The sequence below is a fragment of the Lissotriton helveticus genome, chromosome 2_1 (genome assembly GCF_964261635.1).
Source record: "Lissotriton helveticus chromosome 2_1, aLisHel1.1, whole genome shotgun sequence".
Taxonomy (NCBI): domain Eukaryota; kingdom Metazoa; phylum Chordata; class Amphibia; order Caudata; family Salamandridae; genus Lissotriton; species Lissotriton helveticus.
In genome coordinates this window covers 1,445,379,550-1,445,398,029 of record NC_136059.1, presented here as the reverse complement: position 1 = coordinate 1,445,398,029, position 18,480 = coordinate 1,445,379,550, and the positions used below count along the sequence as shown (strand labels likewise).

Below are 18,480 nucleotides of genomic sequence, written 5' to 3'. Positions count from 1 at the left end.
TTTGCTTTGATCTTCTCTTTAAATAGCTCTAAAAGTAGGCTGTGCATATTTGTATTTCAGCCAACAAGTCATCAGTGAAGTGGCTAATCGGAGCAGATAATGACGTATGGGTGTGGGTGATGGGCGAGCACCCTTCTGACAAGCCATATGATGTAATCTGTGAGGAAATTATCAAGGGACGAGATCAGGAACAAGCAGAAATCAGTATCGTTCAAAGGTATGTAATGACAATAAGTTGATCTTTGATCAATTCATGCTGTTCATGTACAGAATCTCTTGTTTGGGGACTCAAATGTATCATCTATGGGGTCCAGTAACCATCTTAAAAAAAGTATGACTTTGATTTTATACACGAGTTTTTAACAATATAATTCTGTTTTATGTTTTGCACAATATTTACAATAAGGCAGGCAATCAGTACAACTGAACTCTACTATATCTCCTAGTCAAATAGTAAAATTGGATTAATTTGTAGAGCGAGAAAGGGCCACTTTTCTTGGCATCATTAAAGGACCCCCTCAATCTTGTCTGAAAACCTCCAACCTAGTCGTCCTCTTAGCATAACTTCCAGATACTTCAAGTTCTTGCGGAAACATGGTTGCAAAGTTGAAACTTAATTGAGTTGACAGAAAGGCAGCACCAGGAGCAGAGCCTCCCGCTTAATTAGACTCAACACAGAAAACCTCACCCAGTTCAAATATGGAAGGGATTGAATAGTTAATAGATATTTATTAATTCTGTGAGTGTTTACCTAATTGATTAATTCTGATAACAAATGAGACGCATCTGTACTTCCATGCTAACTAGTTATGTGGCCTGCAGAGGTTGCTGTTAAATTTCTTGGAAGAACCACACGAGACCAAGCACTAACAGGTCTGAAATGCACTCAGATGTCTGCAGCTGCACGGGCATTACACCGAATAGATTAGCATGTGTCGGCACTTCACTGACAGACGAGGGTAACCTGCTGAATCCTCTTGTACACACAGCTCATCATAATACCAATTGAATGGTTTAAAGAGGTTAAGGATCAGTCTCACTGGGTTCAGCAACAGCCCTTATAGTGCACCGAGAAGATGATACAGGTTTACCAGGTAAATGAAATAAAAGTCATAACAATGTTTTCTGTAGGTGAAATTGTGAAAGAATCATTAATGGTGGAATATCCCAAGGAACGCCATTAGCCTGTCTTCTGTTGCTTCCCAGATGGAATACAAGCAGAGGTTCTGGTCCTTTCCTTACATACAGGTCAGATTAGTGGTCCGTGGTTGTTCAGAGCTAATGCGAGGTCTGAAAGAGGGGCAGTTGTCTCACCCGGAGGACCCTACCAACACCTGAGGGCCAGGGTCTGTGTGGCCTCCTGTTGCTGCAGGTGTGAGATTGATATAGCAGTCTGTTGGCAGAGACGTGCAGTGGGGAACCCAGCTGCTAGGCCTGGGCTCCGGTTTGGAAAGGGCCAGATGTAAAAGAAAGCCTTCCCTTGATGGAACCCTCCCTCACCCAGCATTATTTAGGAGAACCAAATTGTAGTTCCTTTCCAGGCTGGGGATCTAGAAACCCTGCCACCTTGCCCCTGTGCACCCAAATCAGGTCTATCCGGGTTTTGAGCAACCGAGGAGCGGCCCATCATGGAAGTACAGCATGGATAAGAAAGATCAAGGCCCATGATTGAAACCCAGCTCCTTTGGACAGAAATGCTGTGGCGCTTGAAGGCTCTGGGTGCAAACCGCAGTGGTTGCATGTGGTTGTAAGTTCCCTGGGCAGGAAGGGAGCTCTCCAGCCTCTCCGCTTTTCATGATTACACTCCAGTGCTCATTGCATGAAACGCTTTGATGGTAGGGGAAACCCGACTCTTCTCCACCGAAGCCTTCTTGGGGCATGGAATTCACGCTACTGGCATTGCTCAGGGCCTCCATCTAGGCATGTGGCTCAAAGTAAAGGGGTGGAGCCCTGGCTCCTGCTAGCTATGGAGGTTGTTGGAGGGCCAATACAGGGACCCAGCTGCTGGTCATATCTGGCTGGGCATCAGTTTGATGGCTTGTGTGGTCCTGCTTGTTCATCTGTGCGATAACACAGGTGGCACGTGGCAATGCTGCGTGCTTCTGCTGCTGTTAAAGCTCCTTGCCTGTCTGGTACTGCTGGATGCAGCTCCTCGTCCAAGCCACTGGAATATTTTATGAACTACTGGATTTGATTCCCTGAGGGGAAGCCTGACATGGTTTTGGATTGTCCCAATGTGTTGGCAGTTGACTGGTGGTGCTACTTTCCTCTTGCCTCTCCTGCACATCAGGTTGAGTTGCCGATCAGTAAGTTGCTTGAATGTCAATCACCCTGGGACTGTCCCAGAGTGTGGCTTGGACTGCCACAGGGGGCTTTGCTACTTTGGTTCCCCATAGTCAGACCCTGGTTTCCTGTTGCAGAAACTACATTCCTGGTACAGATATGCCTTTGACATGCCTTTTCTTCTCATAAGGAGTGCAGGAAACCATTTCCCTAACCGTGCCCCCCAAGTGTCCTGGTTGAACGTCATGTGTGGGTGTTTGTGGTATCCCATAGCTGCCTGTGAACATCAGCTTGGGAGACCCCCCTTCCATGACTGGAGAGTCCCAGGTTCCCAAAGAGAGACAGGGCTCTGGCCTGAGGAAGATAGTCTCCATGTAGCAGCATGCTGTGTTGTATGGGGTCTCCCACTATAGCCCTGCACCTGGTTCAGGATGGAGGGCACACTCTTTTTCGCAGATCAATATAATGACATGGGGCTTGGCCTCCTGGGTTAGGGCTCCAGGCTCCATCCAAAGTGATCTTTCCTGTCCAGGGCTGTGTGTTGCCCATCTGGGGAAGATTCTCATGCTACTCAGGACTGCCCATTTCCTATAAGCCTGATTTATAGAGGGGTGAAGCCTGTACGGCAGCCCCAACCTCCCTGGTCCAGGGCTCCAGGCTCAGGCCAGAGATACCTAAAGTGTTGAAAAGGAATATGAGGGGAAATCGGCTCCCTGGCATTGCACTTTTATGGTTACATTTTGTGCTCCCTAATGGTGACTAGAAGGCTGGGAGAGGGACCCGTTGGGAGAGGCTGAAGTGGAGATGTTTGGATCAGTCTAACATTTTACCTGACTCAAAGTTCCATGGCATTAAATACCAAAGGTAACTTTGTCCCCTTGAATGTGAACACATAAACCTACACAATTATTGTGAAAAACAGGATATGTAGTCTGCATGTAAGGTCTAGATATCTGGGGGCGCTAGGTGGCGCACAAACGGAATGGCCGCCATGGAGTGAGGCTCCCGTAGCCTGGTGCAATCATCCTAAATTATCCTGGTCCCGAGGTTGAAAACTGTCAAGGAATGCAGTGCCGAGTATTGCCCACAGATTGAAGCATCATCGCTCCAGGTTTCAGAGCGCTCCGGTGCGGCTTGCCGATACAGAAGCTGTTTGTTAGGCTGGCCGAGGCAGGGCACTGAGCTGCCGGTAGCTGTCCTGCGGCGTGGCTCCTCACATGAGCGCCGTAGTTCCCACGTGGCAGCTGGGCCACACTGCAGTAATGGAGGCGGCGCGAGAGCGGTGTGTGTCACCACGGCGGCGCTACTCTTCGCGCACTCAAGATAAGGCAAGCGGCTTTCAGAGCAACGCTATATCCTCTGAAAACTGCGGGGAGGAGGCAAATCAGAATGCAGGGCTGAAGCGGCGCACGAGTGGCGGATCAGTGTAGAGTGCTGCTCAGCCTGTGCGCGTGTGTATGAATGTTGATTGCATGAATGTTCGAATGGTGTGTTGAATGTCAGTTGAAGTTCGGGCTGAGCAGATGTCATACCGCTCCTGGTGGGGTTCTCCAATTTATATCCTAAACCAAAATAAAGATCAACTTACAACTAATGACCTCGGCTTCCTTGGATTATCTCTTCTTTACATTTGGCGACGCTTCAGAAACGGACCTCCGTGCAAATTTAAAAGACATTTAAAAAAAAAAAAGGAAACGGAACGAAAAGTGAAACCTTAAGAAAAGGATCCAAACTGAAAAGGAAACCTCCAACAAAGTACTGGCACCCAGAACCCCACCAGTGACCTCTCACCGGTCGCCCTAGAAGTAAGTGCCAGTTATTTTCATAGCAGCGTTTATCTGAACTTTAAAGCTGTAAAAGTTTGAAACAAAACTCTTGTTGCCGATAAAGAGTTTCTCGAGGGCAGTGAAGTGTATTTTTGAAAGCGGCTAAAATTAAACTTTAAGGGGCGCACTACTGGTTTCTCGGCATACCAATTCCTTCGAGACCGATCACCTGCAACTATAAAGCGCCAGCTGCTTGTCAACACCGTCCTGCCACCTTGTGAGTGCTCTGATGCAACAACCCTTTCACTGACCGGCATGATGACAAGAAAACTGAACGAGTGACTCTGAACCGGAGTACAACTGTTTATTTTCTGCTTTCTCCTGACCTGCTCTTTTTAGTGAAGAAAAGAGTGTTCCTTTTACTTCAGCAGCAGGCGGAAGGGAGTTTTACATTTTCTTCAGCAGCAGTGTGTCAAGTGTTTAACGTGAGCATTTTCTTAATTATACTTTACTAATATGTTAAAAGTTAAGAGCACACAGATATTGCTCGCGCTCTTACCGTTGATGTTTGCCTCTTTCGAAGTAAGCGCGAGGCATCTCCACGCATCAAACCTTACTTACACTGTGACGACTTCTCTTGCATGACATCACGTAATCCTGTGCGTGCCTCCATCTTTCAGGAAGTGTTCAGGCATTGTTAAACTGTTGCCCAGCAACGCGCAATTTATGAACATGAAATACGATTAACTTTATCGCATACAGTTTGAAGTTCACGAGCTCAAGGAAATACGTACTCTGCAATTGTTCTTCAGTTTTCAAGGTTTCTGAGAGCAAGTAAGCTCACGCACTCCTGAAATCAGATAACACCAGTGACAGCTCATCAATCATTGGATTCTCTTCACGCTTGAGAGCACTTCTTCAAAGAAATACACGAACTGCAATTCATTCATTTTTATTAAACAGAACTTTAAGCCTCATACACAATAAACAAGGTGCAGAATATATTCGAGACCATCAAACCTTCTTTTCACTTGGTTTCCGTCATTACTCTGACACCCTTTCTCCAGTCTTACATTCCACGGATTCCCGGCATACTTTCTATCCATTGTTTTTCCACAAGTACTGGAGTCGTTTTCTCTGGAAACTCATCACCTCGATCTGCTGTTTATCAAAGTACAATACTTTTATTTGTCACAACACTGCCACCTAATGGTTATTTTCCATCGTTGCACTTTGATGATGATGTGAATTAGAAATTGATAATGCAGACGTCGAAAGTTCCGTAAAGTGTTATCTCTGTTTCTTTTAGCAGAAGTTTTATTTTATGCAGATATTATCACCTTTCTCTGCTATATTTTTACAGTTGCTTTATCCTTATAGTTACATTTATTATAAGTATTTAATTATTTGAATTTTGTAGTGATTTCAGAATGAGTATTTTTAGTATAATCTTTACATGATTTGTATACGGGCATGTTTAAAAATGAAATGATTTTACAGTCATACTTAGTTTCATGCTTCATCAAATAATTTTGATGTTTTAAAGTAGGCTAATACACTCTACTGTTAAAAAAAAAAAAAAAGGAGAGCTATGGTGCAAATGCAGTCTCTTTTGAGGAAGAATATATATATTTAAAAAAATTTCTAATGTTTTGAAAGGAAGAATGCAAATGCATTCCACCACACCAACTTTTTAAGTTATTTATATGGGTCTTATTTTAAAGACGTGTGGTTCCTTCTTCTGTACTCTGTAAACCACACTAAGCTTTTAAGCTATATGTATATGGGTCTTACTTTAAGACGTGTGGTCTCTTTAAAAATGCAAATGCATTCTTCAGTACTATTATCCACACTAAGCTTTTTAGCTATATATTTATTTGGGTCTTTTTATAAGACGTGTGGGTCTTTTTAAAAAAAAAAAAAAAAGGGTCAAGTTCCTTTTTAAGTGCGTCATTATCCACACTAAGCTTTCTCTAGCTATATATATATATATGGGTCTTATTTAAAGACGTGTGGAGACTTGATGCCTTTCTATTCATGTTTTACTTTTACTTGTGTTTCTTCCACATTTTTGTGTATGTTTCACTTTACATTTTAACCACTCTACTAAGTCTTGTTTCCTCTATCCTGCACTTGTTTTTCTTTTTCAACATTCAAGCTTCCTTCGCTCTGGTCTGGCCAATCAGTGTGTCTTGGTGGTTCTTGCTGTGTTAACTTTTTCTCTGCTGTGTCTTTGTGCCTTCTTTGCTGCACACATTTTTCACTCTTCTTCTCATCTTTTTCTCTTCTAGTGATCTTTGCACCGTTTGCTTTCATTTTTCTTCTCATTTCTTTGTATCTCTACCTTCTGCGTACTCCCCTTTTAGCTCACTTATTGTCTCCTTAAAAGGGGGAAGAGGGGTTGTGTTGTTTCAACGTCCTTTTTGCATGGTCTGAAAATGGTTTTACCGTATTTTACAGTTTAAGGATTTCACTCCACCTCTTCACTTGATTTTAATTCTATTGAATATATAAATGTTCTTAATTATATTTTTATATTTGCTTAATACTTTGTATAGTAACATCTTATAATTATATTGTGAAGAGTCATCTTTTCTTTGTTAACAAGGGAGAAGATGTAGAGTGCTGCTCAGCCTGTGCGCGTGTGTATGAATGTTGATTGCATGAATGTTCGAATGGTGTGTTGAATGTCAGTTGAAGTTCGGGCTGAGCAGATGTCATACCGCTCCTGGTGGGGTTCTCCAATTTATATCCTAAACCAAAATAAAGATCAACTTACAACTAATGACCTCGGCTTCCTTGGATTATCTCTTCTTTACAATCAGCCATAGGCAGAGGCCGCATAACGGGCACGCATAGAGGAACGCATTATGATTGATGCGGAGGGCGGAGTGCAACATACAGAGGCAGACACCGTCTCAGCCAGTGTATATCAGGGGGATACTGATGTAAATATTACTTTACCCTGCGAAACGTTGCAGCGTACCTGACTGCAGGAGCTGCATTGGAGTCCATGAGAGCTCAGGGGCAGGTAGTGCGAGAAGCCGGGGAAGGGTTTTTCACCAATAACCCCCAGCACTGGTGTTCTCCTGAAGTGGCCCTCAGCCCCCCAGTTACTGAAGACTCTTAGGTGAAGTGCTGGCAGTCAGAGGAGTAGCTAACTTTGTGGACTCTGGGCAAACACAAGAGTCGTGGATTGACAGGTGCACTCACTTTTGATGTAGCTTTAGTGCCTTGAACCCACATCCTTTCTAGCTGCAGCATTCAGCATAGGAAGAACAGATGTGCGCCAGCCGCGCCTTACTTTTGAAGTGAAGAAAGGCACACGTCTGCCAACAACAGAGACAGACATTGGCGCAGAAAGCCTGTCGCAAGATTCACAGCCCGCTTCGGGTAACGATATGCAGGTGATCCTTCAAGAATTGCGGCAGGGCTTCGCAAACATGGCAAATAAGATGGACACTCTATCCACACGCATGAACGCGATAGCCCATAAAATGGATAAACATGAGGAGCGCATAAAAGATGCATAACTCCGCATATCAGAGACAGAGGACACTGCAGCCCATATGGACACCATGGTAACACAGATGGAAAAGTTGCTTAAAGTAATAGCCGCGAAGAATGAGGACATTGAAGTTGCGCAGTCGTAGGAACAACATTCACGTGCTTGGAATACCGGAGAGCGCCAATATGGGCAAAATAGGGGAGTATATTGAAAAGTTACTGCTGGAAGTGGTAGGTGCAGAACTGCTATCTCCTCATTTTATCGGTGAGAGAGCCCATCGTTCCCTCGGGCCGAAACCTCCTCATTGCACATTTATTGAATTATAGGGACAGGGATGCGGCCCTAAAGGTGGCGAGGGAGAGGAAGCAATTACACTATGAAGGAGTGCCTTTCACTATGTACCCGGATTTTACCACCCACGTGCAAGAGGAGCGACATAAATTCATGGCTGTGAAGCAAAAGTTAAGACAGGCCCAAATTGATTATGCTCTCCTGTACCCTGCATGCCTCCGAGTTACCTATCAGGGTAAACAGTCGTTTTATACCAAGCCTCAGCAGGTTGAAGAATTCCTAAAACACCTTAAGAAGCACAGGGCAACATCCTCCTCACAACCGGAATCGCCGAGATCGCACTCACCGACTTCAGAGTGATGCCCACATGAGCAGGTGAATAGCCCACATGTCCTTGGTTACCAAGCATAGACCCTACACTGCGAAAACGACAGGACTACCTACCATGCGGGGCCTCAGATAGATGAGGCGAATGTTGGCACGGATGAGAGTTCTCATGCATAGGGGACATGTAGATTGGAAAAGACCAGGCACCATCGAGGCCCAATAAGCAACGTGCTTGACGTTACAAGCATTCCCTAAACAGTAAGGGGAACTTGTGAACCACCTAGCAGTACTTCCCTCGATGGGTGATCCCCCTCTTGTTTAAACAAGTTCTGGTTGTTGATCAGGAAAAGTTATGAGAATGGTTTGCTTAATGGGTATAGGGGAGGGGGCCGGGATGGACAGTACTGGCATGATTGGGATGCTTCACTGGGTGGGGGAGGGTGGGGTGTGGGTAAACAAATGTATGTACTGGCAACTCTTACAATATGAGGTTTTTAATTGTGTCTCTCGAGCTGTTCGAATGTAGTTCTATGTAACACTGCTTTGTTTTAGGCATCACCATGCACAAGAATATGACGGACACAATAGATGACAAGCAATTGACTATCATGTCCTGGAATGTTAGGGGCTTGGGGGATCCGAGAAAGCGCAGACAGATATTGTCATATCTAGACTGTCAGATAAGTATAGCATTGCTACGGATGTATTATGGTACATTGCAAACACTCACATCGCATGCCATTACATAGTAAATTTAACATCGCATGTCCCCTTAGATCGTGAGTAATCACATCGCATACCATTACGTCGCATTCGTATAGACATGCATTTGAAATACATTTACATCGCATACAGACACCCCGCATGTTTTTACAGTGCTATTTTTAGCCTTATGTGCATTTCCCTTCACCTGACCCTAAACCCTAATCCTTGAACCATGAAACATTACCCTACAATATGGCACGCTAACACTTCCCTAAACCCTAAGCCCTAAACAGTAAAGCAAGCCTACACTACGAACTCAACCCTGAACCCTAATCTCCAAAGGCCAAAACAGTCCTTATACTGCAAGTAGCCCTAAGCCCTAACGAAACCCCAAAACTGCCCCAATAGTACACAAAACCCTAAGCCAGAACGCAACCCCTAAACAGCACCCATTCTATTAGTAGCTCTAGTAGCTATAACGCAACCCCAAAACAGCACCCATTCTTTACTAGCCCTAGTGCAACCCCAAAACAGCACCCATTCTAAAAGCAGCCCTAGTAGCCCTAACGCAACCCCAAAACAGCACCTATTCTATTATTAGGCCTAGAAGTCCTAACGCAACCCCAAAACAGCACCTCCTTACCTGTCTCTTGTCGTTGTTCCAGCGTTGTCTCCCTGTCGTCTGTGTCCCACGGAGGCCACCTCGGAGCGCGTCCATTACACCCCATGTGTTGGGAATGCATGGGTTCTAAATGCGCATGCGATGTAATGGCGTGCGTAGAGAACGCATGCGTCGTACCGTCGCGTGCGTTGTAAGTGCTCGCGATGTTAACGCAAGTGTCGTAACGCATGCGTTGAGATGGTTGTCTCCCGGGTCAAATGGCTTTTCTCGTCATACTCCTCATATGCCCGTGGCACAGCCATCCTGATAAAGAAACAAACACCTTTTGTGTTGGAGGGTGTAATGACAGATCCCCAGGGACGTTATGTAATAATATGGGGCCGATTGGGTAGAGATACCGTTACAATAGCCAATTGCTACGGTCCTTATGTCGACGCACCAGATTTCTTTAATAATATGTGGGGTAAGATTGCGGGGGTAGGGTCCATGCATATTATGTGGGGTGGGGATTTCAATGTAGCCCTTAACCCGGCCCTGGATAGGTCCAATACTGCAGGACATCACTATACCAACTCGCAAGCAGCACTGCAGGGTATACTGAAGGAGGGGGGACTGATAGACAGTTGGCGTTCTACTGACCCACAGGTGAAGGAAGGCACGCACTTTACGGCACATGCAGGGACATGGGCACAGTTGGATTACTGTTTGCTCTCCAGAGGACTAGGACAGGCTATACGGAAAGTGCTTCATCCTCCCCGAACCTTCTCTGAGCACTGCCCCGTGACACACAATCCCGGGATATGACACACTAAGACCTAGCTGGAGGCTGCAACCTACTGCCCTGTTAGACCCGGTTTTTCACACTGAAATGAGGGAGGAGATTCAGGACTTCTTTGTCAGGGAATAAAGATTCAGTGGACAGTGTGGCAATGATATGGGAGGCCTTCAAGCTCACTATAAGAGGGTTTTGTATCTCAAAAAGTTATGGAGTACTCAGGGATATTCAGAGAAGGCTAAAGCAATTAGAACGGGATTTGAGGGCACTGGAGGTACAGATGAGTGAGCGGGGAGACGGGTCAAGTGCAGGCTGAGTTCCGAGAGAAGCTGTCGGACAACGAGGAGACTGCGGCGCGAGAGGTGAAGTTCCGGGGTAGATACTGGATGGCCCGCAGATATGGGGAGGGTGAATGGCCAGGTAGAGCGTTGGCCGAAGTGATCAGACGCCCACGCTTCTCCACGCATATTTTAGAAATCACAGGACCTGGGGATGCAATACATCAAGACACAAGCGACATACTTGCAGCGTTCACTTCACACTATAGCACATTGTATACCACAAAGCACAGCGGATCGCTAGATATAGATGACTTCCTGGCGGATGTAGAACTTGAGTGGTTAAGTGATACGCAGAGAAAATTCTTGTGCCTTCGGTTCAAATTGGATGAAATCAGGGAAGCAATAATGCAACCGAAAAATGGAAAAGTGCCTGCGTTAGACCGTATACCTGCCGAATTTAATAAGCACTACATTGACATCATGGCCCCTGTCCTTAAGGAGATATACGAGGAATCCTTAGAACAGGGAGAGCTCCCCCCTCGATAAGGGAAGCGCTAATCACATCCCTTTTAAAGCCGGGTAAATCCCCCCCCCCTCCCCCCCTGAGTCTTGCCACTCTTAGAGGCCGCTTTCACTTATGAACTGTGGTACCAAAATACTGTCTAAAATCTTGGCTAATAGATTGACCCTTCTAATGAATAAACTTATTCTCCCCGATCAATCAGGATTCGTCCCAGCCAGAGCCACAACTCATAACCTTAGAACCCTGTTCTCTCTCCTACAGAATGTGGTGTCAGAATTCCAACTAGCTGCAGTTTTTTTAGATACCACCAAGGCGTTTGATTCTGTGGAGTGGGATTATTTATTTAGAGTCTTACAGCGCATGGGCTTCCCCCTGTTGTTTATTTCCTGGATCAGGCTGTTATACAGACAACCTACTACCAAGGTACTGATCAATGGTCGTCTCTTTCCCGCATTCTCCATTACGAGAGGCACACGACAGGGTTGCCCGCTGTCTCCACTGCTTTTCGCTATAGCAGTGGAGCCACTGGCATCCCGAATCCGTCAACAGCACCGGGAGAGAGTGTTCTACTGCTGTCTGCGTCAAATCCTAAAATCCCTATACGCAGACGACATTATGCTATATGTTAGAGCCCCACAAAAAAATGTAAACCCTATGTTGTGGGACTTTCTCGTATTCTGCAGGCTGTCTGAGATTAGTATCAATTGGGGGAAATCTCAGATTTTTCCTTTAATGCCTGCGTTCAAGAAGTTTACACTAGACTTTCCACTAGACTGGTGTGACACTGACTTACGTTACTTAGGTATACAGCTGGCTGGGGACAGGGACACGGTTGTACGGCTAAACTATAGTACAGCCATTACGAAACTTGCAGATAATGTTACTCACTGGATTTTGCTGCCCCTTTCACTCGCAGGTCGAGCGTCCCTCATTAAAATGGTTGTTCTCCCGCAATTTTTATATTTATTTATAAATATACCGTACAGCCCAGGCCCGCATTTAAAAAAAAACTCTACGCACTGAGCTACTAGGACTTCTATGGGGAGGTAAGCAACCGCGCCTAAAGTGGTCCATACTCACTAGGCCATATTCTCAGGGTGGTTTTGACGTACTGGACTTTGAGGTTTACTTTCTCAGTGCACAGGCCCACTATGCATAATATTGGGTTAACTCCCCTAGATAAATGCCACAGATCGCCATGAAGGACTGGCTTGCAGACCCTATCCCGCTGACCGGACTCATACACGCCCCTGCTCGCACGCGTGCATCACCACCCACCACCGTTACCAGTACAGTGGATGCATGGAACCGAATCACGGGCCTCCTCGATGCCCCTCTGTTATACTCCTCGAAGTTGCCACTGTCTTATCACCCCAGCATACCGCTGCTGCAGGAAAAAGGGTTTCAAAGGCTGTGTGACAAGGTTAATATCGCAACATGGGGCGATCTGTTTCATGACGGTGTGTTACGTTCGTCGGGTCACTTTTTTCATGAAGTTCAGCCCTGGCCTTTGGATGTTTTTTTATACTTCAGATTACGACATGGGATGCGTTCAGCCGTCCCTAATTTCCCACAGGAGCCCACGAGTCTTGTCCCCCTGCACCTCATGCTGGGGTCTGAGGATGGCAAGCATCTAGTGTCTGGATTATACAACAACATACGCATGCAGCAGGTGGGTGCTCCCTGCCCGGCTCTAGCACATTGTGCTGAAGAACTGGGGGAGGAAATTGATGAGGAGAAATGGACTTAACTGTTGTCTCCAGACCGCAGGGATCTCTGCTAGTTGTAGATTGCGTGTGATACACTATACATTTTTACACCGCCTGTACTACACCCCGGTTAAAAAGGTCAGATATCAGATGTCCGATAATGATTGGTTTGAGAGGTGTAGGAGGCAGGCAGCGGGATTTCTTCACTTGGCATGGGAATGTCCAAAGGTGCAGGAGTTTTGGGAGCAGGTCCACGTGGCTCTCGAGACAATGGCAAACAGCACATTAGATAGGGATCCCTTAGTGGCACTCTTAAGCTATACTGCACAGATACCCAAAACACATAGCAAATTCTTAGCTGTATCTTTTTTACTGACAAAATGCAGAGTGGCTTGTAAATGGGGTAGGGGGAGAGCACCGAAGTTCAAAGACTGGCTGGGAGATCTGATATATTGGTGAACACTATGGCCCTAAACAAGAAAGATATATTTCCACTTTTTAATTTGTCTTAATATAACTTGAATACAACAGAAGAATCTCTGTTAAGTAAGGGTTTGTCATTTGTACCTGTGTGCTGACTAGACCCTGTAGATACCAAAACAGTAGTCCTACAGTTCTCCATTAAGTAGGCAAAAAGTGTTTTCTCTGACTCTGATTTTTCTTCAGAGAAGAACTTTACTGGCCTTAAAAATAAATCAAAGTTTTACCCCACGATGACAACCATGCCACATTGGGTGCTCTCATTTGAGTAAATAGGCCTTAAAGAAATTGATGATTTGAACATGAAAATAATCGGCTACACAATAACTGTAATACGTCTGAAAGAACAGACCTGCAGCAATTTGCAAGAAATGATTTGTCATTAAACCAACTGACAAAGAGGGGAGGAATAGAGGTTCTGGATAGTAACACCTATGAGCAGGAGGTACTTCGACAACTGAATAGACTGGGACATTATCTCCTCCTTTGAACAAATCCCAGCCTGGGCCAAAGAATTGGGCTGAAAACAAAATATGCTTTGGGTGAAGGACGGTTATGCAGTAAAAAGTTTGAATTCTTAATAGAAAAGTTCCTCGATTGCCATTGATCTATATCCTTTCCAAAAGACATAAAAGCATGGATAATAGGCCTGGACGACCCTTGCTCAAACCCTGAGCACAATACTTAGATGTGTTTCTTAAACCTTCTGTGTGTAGAAAATAAGCATATGTAAGGGATTCTATGGATTTAATCAATACAATAGAGGGGATGTATTTCAATGAAGAAATTCATATCCTCACAACTTTTGAAATAGAGTCACTATGCACATCCTACAAGAGGAAGCTATTGCAGTTATTTGTGAAGTGATGGATTTGAGAGCACGACCCCCATGTGGTACCCACCAAATTTGGGGGGGATTTAGCCCCCATCTCCTTAAAAAATTTATTTAGGTGCAAGAATGAGTTGTACCTACAAGTAAAAGAAATAGTCATGGTCTGCAGATTCGTTCCATAGGTGGCAAATATTTTCATGTCTTTTTTTTTAGAACAAATGGATTTATGGCATGGAAAATCTATTCAATGGTTCCATCAAAGAACAGTTTCGGTATATTGATAACAACATCACAAAATAAAATGATGGACGAAGTGTTAAAACATTTCAAATACTCACCCCCAGTCACAGATCTGAGCTTAATCCAGCGTTAATTTGCTCACCACATCACCCCAGTTTGGACCGAGCAATATGCAAATCAGTCTAGACCCTGCTCCCGATGGGAACAGTCCAGCCTGAACTGTCAAGCCAGGTGTTCCCTGGACCAGAAAAATACATTTGGGGACCCGTATTGAGGTATCACCCCTCATCAGCCAGGCTGGCCAGGCATTTCGGGCTAGGCTGTGCCTGTGAGGAGCAGGGTCAAGACAGACTGGTTTGTATGTGGCTGGATCCGGATTGGGGTGGTATAATGAGTAGAAGATCAGTGGAGTAATCCCAGACCTCTTCATTGGTGGCTGAAGGTTCCAGCACTCCATTATTCATCTTGTTATGTTTGCTCTTAGTGGCCAAGGGTATGCCCAGACGTGGGCCCCTTACTCACTGTGTCACTGGATTCAAACTACTAGCCTGGCTGATGAGGGGTAATACCGTGACACCGGTCCCATGATGCCTGTTTCCGGTCCAGGGAGGACCTGGCCTGGCGGTTTGTGCTGGACTGTTCCGGTTTAGAAGCAGGGTCAACACTGATATGTATATGGCTAGGTCCAACCTGGGCTGACATAATGAGCAAAAGAACTACGGATTAAATCCAGATCTATTGCCTGGGGGTGAGTGGTTGAAAAGTTTCATCACTTTGTCCATCATCTTGTTGCGTTAGCAATGTTTGTCCTCAGTGCCCAAGGGTTTGCTCAGGCGTCGGTCCCTTGCTCGCTGTGCCACTGGATTCAAGCTAGCCTGGCTGATGAGGAGTGATACCCTGAAACTGGTCCCAGGATGCTTGTTTCCATTCCAACGAGAACCTGGGCTGACAGTTTGGGCTAGACTGTTCCAGTGAGGAGCAGGGTCAAGACTGATTTGTGTATGGCTCTGATCAAACTGGGGTGGCATAATGAGCAAAAGAACGATGGATGAAACCCAGATCTCTTGACTGGGGTGAGTGGTTGAAAGGTTTCAGTACGCCATCTATCATCGTCTTGTGTTTGCTTCAGTAAATTGATGATATGCTTATAATTGGGAAAGGTTCTTTGGCAACACTGAATTACTTTAATGAATGGGTAAATCATCGTACTCCGGATTTGAGGTTTACTATGGCCATTATGGGTAACATACATTTTCTAGACTTATCTATTGAAGTAATTGAGAGTCATCTAGTGGTCCGTCTCTGTACTAAAGCTACAGCTGCAACAATTCACTTCATTTTTTAGAAGGCATACATGGTTGCTGAAAGAAAATTTGCCCTATGGACAGTTCCTCAGAATTCTGAGGAATTGTACCTACAGAAAAGACTACTTTTAGAACACAGATGTTATGTTATGTTAAAAATGTTATACCGCGCACGTACACCAAGACGGTTTCTTGGCGCTCATAACAGACATAGCGAGCCAGGGCAAAGGGTATCATACTGAGGCCGCTTTGAAGAGAGAAGTTTTCAAGGTTTTCCTAAATGACTCATAGGAGGGGCAGTGGCGGAAGGAAGAAGGGAGGGAATTCCAAAAGGAGGGGCCTAGAAAAGAAAAGCGCAGTCCGCCGTGCTTTTTGCGGCGGTTAGATGGGATGCAGAGAAGATTATCAGCAGACGATCTGAGATTACGGGTAGGGAGGTATCTCTTTAGTTTGGAAGAGATAAATTCAGGGGCACGGTTATGGAGAGATTTGAATATGGTGCATCCGAGTTTGAAGGAGCACCGTTGGACCACTGGGAGCCAGTGAAGGCTCCTCAAAAGGGGGGAAACATGCTGGTGTCTAGGTTGGTGAAACACCAGGCGGGCCGCCTGATTCTGAATTAGCTGGAGTTTTTGGAGCTGATAGGCAGGAATCCCCACATACAAGATGTTAGCAAAGTCAACCCTGGAGATGACCAAAGCCAGTATGACTAATATGAGTGCCTCTCTGGTAAGAAAACGGCAGATCTTACGGATCCTACGCGGTTGAAAAAAGCAGGAAGATGTCACAGCCGAGATCTGGGGTTTCATAGATAGATCCTCAGAGATGACCACTCCAAGGCTTTTCACAGAGCTGACCGGGCGAGGGGGGGTGCCGAGAGAGAGGGGCCAGTAATTGTCATCCCATGGATTGGTAGGGCCACCCACCAGAACAAGTTCCGTCTTTGACGGGTTCAGCTTAATTTGGCTGAGAGCCATCCAGTCAGAGATGAACAACATTGTGGTTTGAAAATTAAAACGAGAAGAAGGTGAAGTGTCCAAAGGGAAGACCAACTGCAGGTCATCTGCATAATTATAAATAGTGGCAGGGGAGTGACGAAGGGAAGCCATAAGTGGTTGCATATATAAATTAAAAAGAAGGGGGGAAAAAGCTGAACCCTGGGGGACACCACAAGTGAGGGGGGAGAAGGGAGCAGAGAAGGTAGAAAGGTGGACTGCCTGCGAGCGGCCTTGCAGGAAGGATCGAACCCAATCCAGGGCAATGCCCTGGATGCCGGCGTTTCTGACACGGTCGATCAGAATAGTATGATCGACCGTGTCAAATGCCGCCGAGAGATCCAACAATACAAGGGCTTGGGAGAGATTATTGTCAGCGCCGGCTCTAAGGGTGTCCATGACAGCCGCAATCACCATCTCTGTGGAATGAAGAGGGCGAAAACCAGCCTGTTGGGGATCCAAGAAAAGGGAAGTCTCCACAAACGTGCTCAAGCACACAGTAACATAGGTTTCTAGGATCTTTCCCAAAAAAGGAAGAAGGGAAATGGGCGTGTAGTTACTCAGCACAAGTGGGTCTGCGCTGGATTTTTTTAAAATAGGTAATACCACGGCCTGCTTGAAGGCCTCTGGGACAACTCCTGATGTTAAAGAGGAGTTGAGGAGGGCCAAGGCAGGACCGGGACAGGCCATGAAAATTTCTTTAAGAATGTGCGGAGGGCAGCAGTCCCTAGGAGAACCAGAACAGACTTTTTGAAGAAGGCTGTGAAAATCAGAAATAGAAATAGGAGGAAAAGTAGAAAATTCCTGAGGGTTTACAGGGGGGAGGGGAGAGGGTTTAGAAGGGGAAGGTGGAGGGATGTTAGTTTTGATAATGGAAATTTTATCTTGAAAGGTGTTTTATGTGCTAAACGTATTGAGAGAAGATACTCCAGGAACATGTTGAGAGCTTCTCTTAAGTGTGCATGGTACACCCCTAGGGAGACCTTACTGGTACCCAAAGGGATAGTATTACATTATCCCCTTACATGCATGCTTATATGCAATCTGAAATCACAAAACAATCAAACGTGTCATTGAAAAGAAATAGAAGTTTCTTTCTGATTTCAGAATAATCAAACCCCTTTTTTCTTTGAAAAGAAGGAATAATTTACAACAATATCTAGATAGAGCTTCTAGACCTCTGATAAGTCACAAGAAATACTGCCCATGTTTGGGCTACCCCTAATAGCAGGACTCTTTAGGTGCCAAAATTGTGCAGCATATCAGTTTACGAACGACAGAAAAAGTGTGACACTAAATAGTATTACAGTCAAGCAGGCAAAATCTTCAAACTGCACTACCAAAAACGTGATCTATTGCATCAAATGCCCATGTAAAAAAATTGTTATTGGCCAGACTACCCAAGTTGTAAAATCGCATATTTAGCAGCACGTCTCAAGTAAGATGCTGCACACAAGGAGCATATCTGGTTGAGCACTATTAATCCTTGAAACACTCTGAAAATGATTTGAGGCGCCTTCTCTGCTTTCTGAGCTGCTGGGGTGGGACTACATCCCCCAGCAGGCCTTGCTGCCATTATTGACTCAGCATCAGGAGGAGGGGCACCGCAGCGCTAACAAAAGCACCTCCAGAGACCATTGCACGGGCAGTTCCCAGATGCTACCTGGGCGCCTAGAAGAGGCTGGCATGGGCCCACTCTTTAACATCTGCAATTGGTGACTGCTGGCACTGGAACATCATGAGTACTTTCATCTTGATTCTGGTATGCATTGAACATTTTAAAATGTGGTGCTAGTTACTAAAGCTAGCCCTTGACGGTCCAAAAAAAGGGACGTCTAT

General features: G+C 45.4%; 1 protein-coding gene across 5 annotated transcripts in view; it reads left to right on the top strand.

Moving 5' to 3' along the window:
• Positions 1-18,480, top strand: part of SH2D4A (SH2 domain containing 4A) — a 764,817-nt gene that overhangs the window by 293,366 nt on the left and 452,971 nt on the right. For all 5 annotated transcript variants that reach the window (XM_078676366.1, XM_078676363.1, XM_078676364.1 and 2 more), the window contains one exon: positions 61-217. In XM_078676366.1, the coding sequence (XP_078532492.1) occupies positions 61-217 (157 nt within the window). The remainder of the gene's footprint in view (positions 1-60; positions 218-18,480) is intronic.